Raw genomic sequence first — 13,403 nt, 5'->3', positions numbered from 1 at the left:
TGGTATTGGTAGTACAGGGTCATTATAAATGATTGTCCCATCGCAGTTGCCGTTGAAAACCCACACACATTTTGGATGTGCCGCCTGCTTCGCAACGTTAGACAAACTAGTAGACAGATTTACACTACAGTCAGTAGCGCCACCTATCGGCGATGCTAGTCTCACTCATGTTATCAAGCTTGCGGCACATTCAGTTTAGCCACCAAAATAAACTATTAAGGGGGTAGATTATTATTGTAACAAAATTTGGGAGACAATGCTATTAAAATAAAAGTCACTAAACAATTGTTTTATATTTTTAATTAAAAAAAATAATTAATTAATGAAGGCGAAATAGAAAAAAAATGACGTGTTACACTCGTTTTACAAGACTTGTTGTCGAACCCGTTATTTTAGAGCACTCCTCGCTACGGTCGTCGTGCTCTAAAGTCTAAACCCTCTCGTTCGACAATAGACTGTCTTGTGCACCTCGTATAACAATATTACTATTGTTAATGAACTGCGTGAAACAAATTCAAGTTTTAGTTTATTAAATTGATTGATTAATGACATTGTATGTAAGCACTCAAAAAACAAAATAGTTATTGCTCTAGACATCGATGAAAGTAAAAGTGATAGTGAAGTAAAAAGACGATTACCAACAATACAGAGTCGTTGAGAGTGTGGTTTGTTTACTATGCCTTCGAATGTGAAAAACAATTTAAAAAACAAATTAATTAATGAACCGTTTTTGTTTAGATGACTCCTTAAATCACTATCGTTTTCATTGCTTATTACGGATTTAAAACATTAAAATTTGTGTCTGCTAGTTTCGTTACCCCTGCCAAGTTTTTAACAACAAAACACGGAGAATAATCTGTCGATATTGTTTAGATATGTACTGTATGGTCTAAATATATTAATAAGTTAATAATAATAATTTTAGTTTGCACTAATAACACCTAGTTGGTGCTCTGGTTCATAGACAGTTAAGTAAAAGAGGATAAATCTAATATGTTGTAAACGAAGTTTGGAGTATTTTAAAGTACCTAACTAAATGTATTTTTCACGAAAGGAAAACAATATATTTTTGGCCGTACGGTTGTTTAGTGGATTTTATTTACTTTTAACAGTTATAATATAACCTTGGTCACAAAACAAAACATTTTAACAACCTTGTATAATATCGCCTAAATAACAGAAAACAACAAAAAGCGCTATCTTATCTGAATTATTATTTCCGCACAATACAACGGATATTGTGTGGAGTCGAAATTTAATAACATGCCAACCGACTTCATCACTTACTGTACAATTTTTAGTACTTGAAAAGAATTCTTATTGTTTAGAAATAATTAAGGTTAATTGTTATAGTACTTTCAATTAGTCTATAAATAATATCTAAACATCTTGTGGGAGTTTTTATATTAATATTAGGTACTGTCGGTGGACAAATAAAACTGGGACACTTAAAATTTAATCTATGTAAATCAGACCATTGAATTGTCAATATATTTGTCAGTGTCTATATAATATGTCATACCAAAGTTAACCTATTTGTGATAAAGCCGTAATTAAACGATGCAAATTTGTAAATTTTGACTTATGTGATTGTCATTTTTGTCCCAGTTTTATTTGTCCATCGACTGTACCTAAGTATCCTAAAAAGGTTATGTGCCAGACCATCAAAACCGATACATTTACACGTAATAAGCCATGCATATTAAGTGAATATTTTGCGTACACTTTCGTACAACAAATGAAAACAAGAAGCAGATTTTGACAATCCCCCACCTTTTTCGGAATAGTCCTGGAGTAAGTAAGTGTCCTACCCCATCATAAGGCACACTTTAGCTAACGAATAACTCTTAGGGACCTGTCTTATTGTCCTTAAGTAATATTATTTGAGTAACCTCGGGTTTGGGGCTTGTTATTGCTTTACATAATTATCTACTGGCTCGCTATTCTAGTAATAGTAGTTTTTTTGACGAGTTCTTGTGTAAATTGTTTTTTTTTTTTTGGCACGAGTGGGCCAGTTTAAAACGCGAGTGAAACGAGCCCCTAAAAGGCTCCAAATCGCTTAAGATCTTTAAAATTAGCTTGACGTTTCGCTTTTACAAGTGGTGACATGTATCAAAATCCGTTCACACAGGAAAAAATTCTCAAATTCTGACAGTGTCGAACAAAAAAAGATATTTTAACCTTTCGTCGTATCTCTTGGTTTTTGTACAGTGACCTATCTTTTTATCAAGGTCTTTTACACTATTGCCAATTCAACTGCAGGTTGTTGACTATGCAATAGTAGATTTTGAGTACTCTTTTAGACAAATGATAATGGGTATATTAAATAAAATTGTGATAGTGGTTTTTAATTTTAAATTATATTAAAAAAGAATTTTATAATAAAAGGATATTTAAATAATAACATAATAAAATTTTCAGGCTCTGTGAACATGTAGCTGCAAAAAAACATTGACTTATTATGTAGACTAGATAGTTTTTGTAGTTATTCTTCAGAAAAAATACAAAAATGCTTTAAATAAAAATTCTTAAATTAAGTCTAGTTCTAGATCTGCAATTGTAAGTACTGGACTCCTGTTTGTCCTTGTGTGTGTTAAATTATGGCTGTCTAAATGCGAAAACCCGATTTGAATACATTTTATACAAATAATTTTTGTCAAAATCAAAAATATAAAAATACAAAAAATATTTAAAAGAAAATGTAGTTTTTGCATTCACTTTTGTTATAGTTTTATGATATTGTACCTTCGTAAAATAATACTAATGTTAAGTTGAAAAATTATATTTAAGCAGTCGTTTATTAAACATACGTATTTAATACTAAAGATCAATTACACCTTTTTCCGGAAGTCTCTGAACACTCATTCAAAATAAACTCATTTATTCTGTGGCGATCTGCACTGCAGATAATATAATTATGGCACGCTAACTTCAGTCTCAAATTTAAGACTGATATGTATTTTTTAAATAGTTATCGGAACTTCAAATGGTACAATAATCCCTAAAATCCCCCTCGTGAGATGAGGGTAACAGTAATTGCTATGTATCAGTCCTATTCTTTTGTCGATTTCTATCTTTACACCTTTGAATTGGTGGAATCAGAAACAATATCACACCGCTGAGACATATGGTAATTCCTGCAAGGTAGAATCCAGGGTTGTAAGATGACGTTATATCATACAAGGCACCTGCAAGTGTAAGGTTTGTTAATAAGAAGGTGTTATTGTTAAGTTTACGTACCAGCCATTGGAGGACCAATAAGAGAAGCTATACCTTGGAATAAAAGTAAAAGTCCAAAAGCATTGGTAAGCTTTTCGAGCCCCAACAAGTCGACTAAGATGACCGAGGTAAGTCCGACGTATGCGCCTATAGTAAAACCAAAAACACTGGCATATAACACTAAAGTGTAGAAAGTAGGGCAGAAGGCACTGAAAGTTGTGGCTGAAAGGAATGTTTGTTCAGTAGTGATTGATTTCTAAGTGATCGATGTAAACATACCTATTCCACAAAGTGTCAGGCACCAGTTGTAAACCATGAGGCGGTTCACCCACGGTTTGTCAGAAAAGTATCCTAAGACGATTCTCCCAAAGGTATTGGCGATTCCAATAACGGACAACAGCATACTTGCTTCGTCTGAAGTTAACCCCATGCTTTTAGCTTTGGGAACAATGTAAACATAAGGAACATTGAAACCTATGCTAGTAAGAAAGTTGCTCAAAGTAAAGAGGATGAATATCCAATCTTTGAAGAGAGAAATATCTAGCATCTCCTTTAATGTGTCTTTCGTATCTTGAGAACATGGAACAAGACCGCAGAATATTGTTTCTGACTTATTATCAATATGTCGCCTTCTGTACGATATGGATGAGGAGTGTCTTCTATCCAAAAATGCGGATTCTTCCCTATTTTTCAGATCGAGGCGAGATCGATACGAAGGAATATTCATTAAACTACCCTGATAGAAAACATCTGGTTTATCCAAAGGACCATGCCTGCGTAGACTTTGGCTTCCGTATCGCTGGTAGGGCCGTTCCGTTTGTGCGAGCATCGGTTGACTTAACGCCAGTCTAGACCCTTCAGAATGTTTTCCATTTGCCATATTTTTGCTTGGTTCTAGAAGTTTAGTTCCTCTCGGCATTGAAAAGTGACCCACGCTGTGAGGTCTATGTATTTCACCGTTCCCATTTATTGTAGAGAGTTGATGCAGATCGCGTTCAGACACGTGTAAGTCGATTTTGGCTTCGGCTGATTTTAAACTGATTTTGGGCTGCAATTCGCGGTGAAGATTTTTCTCGTCTTCGTTTTCTAGCGGACGAAAAAGTAGGCCAAATAGAATGCATTCGAGTACTGTACCGGCTATTATCAACATAGCACCTCTCCAGCCATATTCTGCTAGTAGTTTCGTAATTATGGGAGCAAATATAAATGTACCGAAACCGGAACCGCACACTGCTATGCCTGTGGCTAGAGATCTCTTCTTTTCGAAATACGTTGTCACGCTGACTATTGCTGGTAGATAAATAAGACCGAAACCGAAGCCTGTACCTATCCCTATCGTGAAGTAGAGGGTCGTAACGTTTTGGGCAAATACGGAAATTATCATGCACGCACTGCCGAGGATGGCCCCAGCAACGGTTACTGGACGACAACCCCATCGATTCACCAATGAACTTGAAATGGGACCTGAAAAAAATATATTTTTTTTTAGAAATATGATCGTAAAAAAATGTTAGCAACAAAAGATACGGAAATACATAGGTAATGGATTGTTTGGAAGGTTCGTTCTGTTTTTAGCTGACGATGTTTGCAAACGCAAACTTTTGTCAAAACTCTCAAACGTTAGTGGTTGAAAACCCTTTTTGGTCAAGTAGAGCTTTCCTTTTATCAAAAGGGCAAAAACACTGTTTAGAGGAAATGTCTCAAGTTCCAGTGAAGGTGCTGTCGCGGAATACACCTTTAGGAAGTGATTCGCGAATTTGAAAGATGAAAAGTATTACTTAAAAGATCCCCATTCTGGTTGACCTTCGATCACGAATAAAAACTAGAGAAAAGCTTTCATTGTGAATAATCTAAGATCCACAACAAGGAGATAGCAGAAACGTTGTTTGTATTGAATAGTACCGTTTCTGAGTATTTGAATCCAGTAGGGTCGGTACATCAACTGATATGATAATTATCCATTTTTGAAGAGAATCATAACTGGCAATAAATGCAGCTCTCAGGTGAAGGTAGAATCCGAAGAAAACCGACTAGAATTCGCAAAGGGGAAAGATCCAGAGCTTCACCAAGTTCAACACCAGGCGACCCGTTTCACAACAGGGCCGTAAAAAATTGTTGTCAGGTGGAATGTCCTATCCCATCTGTTACATTCACCTGATTTACTTCCTTCAGATTTGTATTCATTTTGGTTCTTACAACCTTCTGTCGGGGGAAAATGGCAATTTTAGAGGATTATGAAGCTCACATCGATCGGTTTCTTGCGCAGAAATTAAAAGGGTTTTTAAGAGAGGAATTTCCTAGCTGGCCAGATTGCAAGAAGTGATTTGAAAAAATGTGGTGAACTTTTCCAAAACCCTAATTATCATTTTTCGTTTTTCCCTTATTAAGTTCTAATACGAAGAATTACTCAAAGTTGGCTACGAACATTTAATGTTTTCTTACTACAACTTGGTAAACGTTGTCATAAGAATGATCGGCGCTTCGGTGGGCAAATGTTCCTGACGTTCTTCATGACAGGCAACAAAATTAAATTTAAGGCGAACTTTGACCATTTTTTTTGTCTCATGTTTGCAACTGTGTTATTTGTTTTTAGATAAATATGAAGTGCAGTCGTTTTCTCTCTAAACTGTTACACAAGATCAAAAATTGCAGCATAGACCATTAAGTCTCCCCTTGGTAGTTCACGCGTCCACGCTCTTACACTCTGTTATCACCAGATAATATTCAACCACATAATTGTGATAAGGAGGTGAGAAATATGAAGAGTAGGTATACGTGGATATTATTATATTGAATGATGATGGTGAATGATGATTTTGTTTTTATTTTCATTTAAGATTGGGTCATATTTCATGAACGAATTAATTTTGTAGGAATGTTTTCGGTCCAAAGGAAAAGTATTATCGTTATTGGACTTTGAATGATGCCATTTACATTTTAAAATACATCGAAATAATACAGTTTATGCTTGTCTTTTAGCCATTCCAGTTTACTTATTTTCCATTCTTGTAATTTTTTATCCTGTAATCCTTTACACTACTAAAACGAAAACAACCATTTTCCGCATACTTAATGGAAAACAGCCATAAAGTTACAGTTAGCAATACTTTTCCAATTAGAAACCACTTTTTCAATTGACAACGTTGCCTTTTCTCCACCGCGTAAAAAATGTCATAACACTTTTTGTTCTTTCCCGTAGATTTTAATGAAAGAAAATTTGAAACAAATTTCGCAGCTTTTTGAAAAATATTGCGAATAGAAAATCGATTTTTCCATGTTTCTGTAAAATTATTATTACTTAATCCACTCGCTTCGTTGGGCTTGTTCGTGAATTAATTGCCACTTGCTGGAAAACTAACACTTTATTTGTTAAAGAACCTGCTACAAATGTTTTGAGGAAAAACATTTTAAATATTGTAGGAGTTTTATATGTTTTGTTGGCTTCATTTCTAATTTCGACTGATATTTCTTGGAATGTCACAAATTTGATTTGATAATTTTTCTCTATTTACTTGATCATCCTGTTTTTCGTCTTTTTTAATTTCATCTAACATGCATATTTGCATACTCGCTTCTATTACAACATCCTTTTCTCTTTTTTAAATTCTAAATTGTGCGATTGCAAAAAATAACCTTGACACCGAATTTTCACATATGCGCTGTAAAATTTTAATGAATAATAAAATTAAATGTCTTAGTATACTTTCTTTTGTAAATATTCGTAAACCAGAACCAAAAATTAAAATTGTAGAAGTAAATTCTTAATATACAGCGACAGTAATGGCTATATAAAAGTATTTTAAATTTGACTGCATTAATAAAAACTCAGTTACACAAAATATAATCTTCTAAAGATTATTGAACCAATTAACTAAAAAGTTCTTGTGATCGATGATGCAACTGGCTTTGTTATCACTTATCAGTCCTTGTTTGGAGTTATTACTTGATGATTTGTGAGTAAATTGTATTGTGGTCGGCCAGGGTTCATTATTAATGAAAATTATTGGTTTTGAAATTTCAAATATGGGAATACAACAATTGTTTTTAAACTCGCGTTAGAAAAACAAGTTATAGTGGTATATTCTTAATATTTTATATGCACACTGGTAACAAAGAGTTGTGTTCATTTCTTGGATTGGAGGAGGGAGTTATAATGCTATGGTGCGACCATAACCTAGTTAATCTTATGAATTAAGTAGCTACGAGTTATTATTAAAATATTTCTTTATTCGTTCCGCGGGGAATCAGTTATTATTATAATCGACGAATATGCAAGAAATCAATTCACAACGTCAAAAACAGGACTTACAGTATCGTCACAAAACGAAAAATGACTCCAGAGGAAAATTGGTGGTTCTGGACTTATCCAATTATTTCCACAAATTTAATTTGTATCTTGCCTTCCACCTTTCAAATAATTTTTTGTGACTCAAAATGTTTAGCTGTCGAACGATTGATTCTAAAAGTTGTGGCTAATTATTATTATGTAAATAGTGTTACCAATTTTGGCGTGGAAGCAATTTTTTGACGATACCTTTGATTTTAACATTTAACTCATTCCCACGTGATCGTGAAGATTGTGGAAATCATTATTTTCTCTAATATTGAATATTTATAGATATTGACTAAACATTTTTTTTCACGTAAACCAAACAGAAATATTTTTAGAATAATGAAGATGCGAAGCTGAAATTTCTTGAAACATTTTTTTCCAGCATATAAATTAAGCAAAAGTTTTAATGTCAAATTAAAGAACTAAACAAAATATGTACATAAAGCAAATATATATTTTATTGCGCAAAGCTGATTTCTTAATAGCACCTCCTAATACCTATTGTAGTGATAAATTCGGCAGTTCATTACAAACAACAAACAATTTAATACGTTTTATTATAGAGAATGATCTCTACATTTTCGTTTTTATAGGAAACTGTACACATTTTTTCACACCATCTTAGAATAATGATTCGTGAAGCATTTTCTTTTTGTTGAGCATCTCAGTGGAAGATTAAATTGGTTGGAATAATGGTAACAATATAGTCAACCAAGATGAAAATTAACGTCTATATCTAGAGAGCTCTAAAGTAGAACAGCAAAATATAAAAGTGCTCGCTAACAAAAAAAATCAAAAAAATCATATAACTGGTGGTTGTGAAACATCGTCGCTGACATGACACCTACTTTGTGTAAAATCTCCAACTTTTCAGAAACTGAAAAAAATTAAGGACTTTTTTATATGATAACTACATGAACTGTAGTCTTAACCTATTTGATAAAATTATTCTAAAGTAAAAATATCAATAAAACGACATTTTTTGCACAAAGGAAGTAAATTCTTGGCAATGACGATATGGGATATTTTTACATATTACAACAGAAAGTAATTAATTTGCCCCCAATTTTAAATAAAAATTTACATCAATATATTTTTAAATGTTGGCCTTTTGTAAAGACATCGATTAAAACATATCCACGCAGGTGAAGCTTCGACAGTCGCAAATATTTAAATACTCTTATAACTGTCGATAGAATAGAATTACATACTCGTATACTCGTATGTATTTCATACATTTCTTTGAGATTGTCGAGTGTGTAGAAATGAATTTATACATTGATATCTTGACGTTGTAAACATAATCTTAGGCTGAGAGCTTGTTATAACATGCGTTTTAAGAGCAAAACAAATGAAAACATTTTTAAAATGTCAAAAAAAAAAAATTACGGGAGGTGTTGAAAATGGTTGTTTTTTCCACTTCAAAACACATTTTTAACAGTTTATAGAGTGTATGAATGGAACTTTGATCTTATGTTATGACGTTGTTCGACAATGATTTGGATTTGTTTTTTTAAATATGCGTATTACATACATATAAGTAGACATAATCTGAAGGACGGACTTTTGAACATTGTTTTGTCTTTCTTGAAGTAAGTGTTGACAACATATAAATTGAAATGCAAACTACGTGCAATATATTTTTTAAATTTGTAGATATGTATTGCTACGTATCGCATCAAAATACATATGTAAATCATTGAAGTAAAAAGAACTGTTTAAAAATTATCACAGATAATTTCAATGGTTAATTCATATTGAACGATTTACTTACCAGAACACAAGGTTACTCCAACAAGAATGGAGAGAATCCAGGCTGTTGCAGCTTTTCCCTCTTCAAAATAATTCAAGAATTCATCGTAGAAAACACCAAAAGAATATGTTACTCCGTCAGCTAGAAAAAAATACATGTTAAAATTTTTGTGAATACATACATATTTAATTGTTATTAAAAGTAAAAATCAGAATTTTAATTATAGTTCAAACTTTAAATTAGTCACCATGTTGGCAGATAGCAGAGAAGTCATTATAATAAGGGTCGTTTAAATGATTTTTCGGGGTGCAAATTCGATAGAAGGTAGGGGTTCATGGGTTTTTCGAAAACATTTTTTGTCGCCGATACGAACGAAATTGCGGTGAATTATTGTATAGGATGATTTGAATTCAGGCATAGGGAAAGTTCCGGTCATAGACTCGATTTGTTGGTGTGGGAGCCAAAAATATGGGTTTTTTTGTTTTTTGTGAATTTCTCTTAAACGAAAAAAGCGAGGTAAAATTTTTTCGGCTCAAAAGAAGCGCATTGAAAAGAGGAATCCAGCGGTGTAGAATTCATTGTCATATTATGTTTAATAAGGGAGCTATGGCCGTTTAAATGATTCTTCGGGGTGAAAATTCGATAGAAGGGGGGTACGTGGGTTTTTCGAAAAAATTTTTTGTCGCCGATTAGAACGAAATTGCGGTGAGTTATTGTATAGGATGAGTTGAATTCAGGCATAGGGAAAGTTCCGGTCATAGACTCGATTTGTTGGTGTGGGAGCCAAAAATATGGGTTTTTTTGTTTTTTGTGAATTTCTCTTAAACGATAAAAGCGAGGTAAAATTTTTTCGGCTCAAAAGAAGCGCATTGAAAAGAGGAATCCAGCGGTGTAGAATTCATTGTCATATTATGTTTAATAAGGGAGCTATGGCCGTTTAAATGATTTTTCGGGGTGAAAATTCGATAGAAGGGGGGGGTACGTGGGTTTTTCGAAAAAAATTTTTGTCGCCGATTCGAACGAAATTGCGGTGAGTTATTGTATAGGATGAGTTGAATTCAGGCATAGGGAAAGTTCCGGTCATAGACCCGATTTGTTGGTGTGGGAGCCAAAAATATGGTTTTTTTTTGTTTTTTGTAAAATTCTCTTAAACGAAAAAAGCGAGGTAAAATTTTTTCGGCTCAAAAGAAGCGCATTGAAAAGAGGAATCCAGCGGTGTAGAATTCATTGTCATATTATGTTTAATAAGGGAGCTATGGCCGTTTAAATGATTTTTCGGGGTGAAAATTCGATAGAAGGGGGGGTACGTGGGTTTTTCGAAAAAAATTTTTGTCGCCGATTCGAACGAAGTTGGGGTGAGTTATTGTATAGGATGAGTTGAATTCAGGCATAGGGAAAGTTCCGGTCATAGACCCGATTTGTTGGTGTGGGAGCCAAAAATATGGGTTTTTTTGTTTTTTGTGAATTTCTCTTAAACGAAAAAAGCGAGGTAAAATTTTTTCGGCTCAAAAGAAGCGCATTGAAAAGAGGAATCCAGCGGTGTAGAATTCATTGTCATATTATGTTTAATAAGGGAGCTATGGCCGTTTAAATGATTCTTCGGGGTGAAAATTCGATAGAAGGGGGGTACGTGGGTTTTTCGAAAAATTTTTTTGTCGCCGATTAGAACGAAATTGCGGTGAGTTATTGTATAGGATGAGTTGAATTCAGGCATAGGGAAAGTTCCGGTCATAGACTCGATTTGTTGGTGTGGGAGCCAAAAATATGGGTTTTTTTGTTTTTTGTGAATTTCTCTTAAACGATAAAAGCGAGGTAAAATTTTTTCGGCTCAAAAGAAGCGCATTGAAAAGAGGAATCCAGCGGTGTAGAATTCATTGTCATATTATGTTTAATAAGGGAGCTATGGCCGTTTAAATGATTTTTCGGGGTGAAAATTCGATAGAAGGGGGGGGTACGTGGGTTTTTCGAAAAAAATTTTTGTCGCCGATTCGAACGAAATTGCGGTGAGTTATTGTATAGGATGAGTTGAATTCAGGCATAGGGAAAGTTCCGGTCATAGACCCGATTTGTTGGTGTGGGAGCCAAAAATATGTTTTTTTTTTGTTTTTTGTAAAATTCTCTTAAACGAAAAAAGCGAGGTAAAATTTTTTCGGCTCAAAAGAAGCGCATTGAAAAGAGGAATCCAGCGGTGTAGAATTCATTGTCATATTATGTTTAATAAGGGAGCTATGGCCGTTTAAATGATTTTTCGGGGTGAAAATTCGATAGAAGGGGGGGTACGTGGGTTTTTCGAAAAAAATTTTTGTCGCCGATTCGAACGAAGTTGGGGTGAGTTATTGTATAGGATGAGTTGAATTCAGGCATAGGGAAAGTTCCGGTCATAGACCCGATTTGTTGGTGTGGGAGCCAAAAATATGGGTTTTTTTGTTTTTTGTGAATTTCTCTTAAACGAAAAAAGCGAGGTAAAATTTTTTCGGCTCAAAAGAAGCGCATTGAAAAGAGGAATCCAGCGGTGTAGAATTCATTGTCATATTATGTTTAATAAGGGAGCTATGGCCGTTTAAATGATTTTTCGAGGTGCAAATTCGATAGAAGGGGGGGGGGTACGTGGGTTTTTCGAAAACATTTTTTGTCGCCGATTCGAACGAAATTGCGGTGAGTTATTGTATAGGATGAGTTGAATTCAGGCATAGGGAAAGTTCCGGTCATAGACCCGATTTGTTGGTGTGGGAGCCAAAAATATGGGTTTTTTTGTTTTTTGTTAATTTCTCTTAAACGAAACAACCGCGGTAAAATTTTTTCGGCTCAAAAGAAGCGCATTTAAAAGGGGAATCCAGCGGTGTAGAATTCATTGTCATATTATGTTTAATAAGGGAGCTATGGCCGTTTAAATGATTTTTCGAGGTGCAAATTCGATAGAAGGGGGGGGGTACGTGGGTTTTTCGAAAACATTTTTTGTCGCCGATTCGAACGAAATTGCGGTGATATATTGTATAGGATGAGTTGAATTCAGGCATAGGGAAAGTTCCAGTCATAGACCCGATTTGTTGGTGTGGGAGCCAAAAATATGGGTTTTTTTGTTTTTTGTTAATTTCTCTTAAACGAAACAAGCGAGGTAAAATTTTTTCGGCTCAAAAGAAGCGCATTGAAAAAAGCAATCCAGCGGTGTAGAATTCATTGTCATATTATGTTTAATAAGGGAGCTATAGCCGTTTAAATGATTTTTCGAGGTGCAAATTCAATAGAAGGGGGGGGGGGGGTACGTGGGTTTTTCGAAAACATTTTTTGTCGCCGATTCGAACGAAATTGCGGTGAGTTATTGTATAGGATGAGTTGAATTCAGGCATAGGGAAAGTTCCGGTGATAGACCCGATTTGTTGGTGTGGGAGCCGAAAATATGGGTTTTTTTGTTTTTTGTGAATTTCTCTTAAACGAAAAAAGCGAGGTAAAATTTTTTCGGCTCAAAAGAAGCGCATTGAAAAAAGCAATCCAGCGGTGTAGAATTCATTGTCATATCATGGTTAATAAGAAAGCTATGGCCGTTTAAATGATTTTTCGAGGTGCAAATTCGATTGAAGGGGGGGGGGGGGGGGTACGTGGGTTTTTCGAAAAAAATTTTTGTCGCCGATTCGAACGAAATTGCGGTGAGTTATTGTATAGGATGATTTGAATTCAGGCATAGGGAAAGTTCCGGTCATAGACCCGATTTGTTGGTGTGGGAGTCAAAAATATGTTTTTTTTTGTTTTTTGTGAATTTCTCTTAAACGAAAAAAGCGGGGTAAAATTTTTTCGGCCCAAAAGAAGCGCATTGAAAAGGGGAATCCAGCGGTGTAGAATTCATTGTCATATTATGTTTAATAAGGGAGCTATGGCCGTTTAAATGATTTTTCGAGGTGCAAATTCGATAGAAGGGGGGGGTACGTGGGTTTTTCGAAAAAAATTTTTGTCGCCGATTCGAACGAAATTGCGGTGAGTTATTGTATAGGATGATTTGAATTCAGGCATAGGGAAAGTTCCGGTCATAGACCCGATTTGTTGGTGTGGGAGTCAAAAATATGTTTTTTTTTGTTTTTTGTGAATTTCTCTTAAACGAAAAAA

At 34.5% G+C, this 13,403-nt stretch overlaps 1 protein-coding gene across 2 annotated transcripts in view; it reads right to left on the bottom strand.

Moving 5' to 3' along the window:
* Nucleotides 1-2,343: 2,343 nt before the first annotated feature.
* Mct1 (Monocarboxylate transporter 1) overlaps nt 2,344-13,403 on the bottom strand; it is a 28,507-nt gene continuing 17,447 nt past the window's right edge. For both annotated transcript variants that reach the window (XM_069048487.1, XM_069048489.1), the window contains exons 3-6: nt 9,327-9,446; nt 3,499-4,683; nt 3,241-3,441; nt 2,344-3,188 (exon numbers count right to left, since the gene is read on the bottom strand). In XM_069048487.1, coding sequence (XP_068904588.1) covers nt 3,040-3,188; nt 3,241-3,441; nt 3,499-4,683; nt 9,327-9,446 — 1,655 coding nt within the window. In that variant the 3' untranslated portion in view covers nt 2,344-3,039. The remainder of the gene's footprint in view (nt 3,189-3,240; nt 3,442-3,498; nt 4,684-9,326; nt 9,447-13,403) is intronic.

Source organism: Tenebrio molitor, chromosome 5 (genome assembly GCF_963966145.1).
Source record: "Tenebrio molitor chromosome 5, icTenMoli1.1, whole genome shotgun sequence".
Classification (NCBI taxonomy): Eukaryota; Metazoa; Arthropoda; class Insecta; order Coleoptera; family Tenebrionidae; genus Tenebrio; species Tenebrio molitor.
The sequence above is the reverse complement of the archived record's forward strand: the minus strand, read 5'-3'. Positions and strand labels throughout refer to the sequence as shown.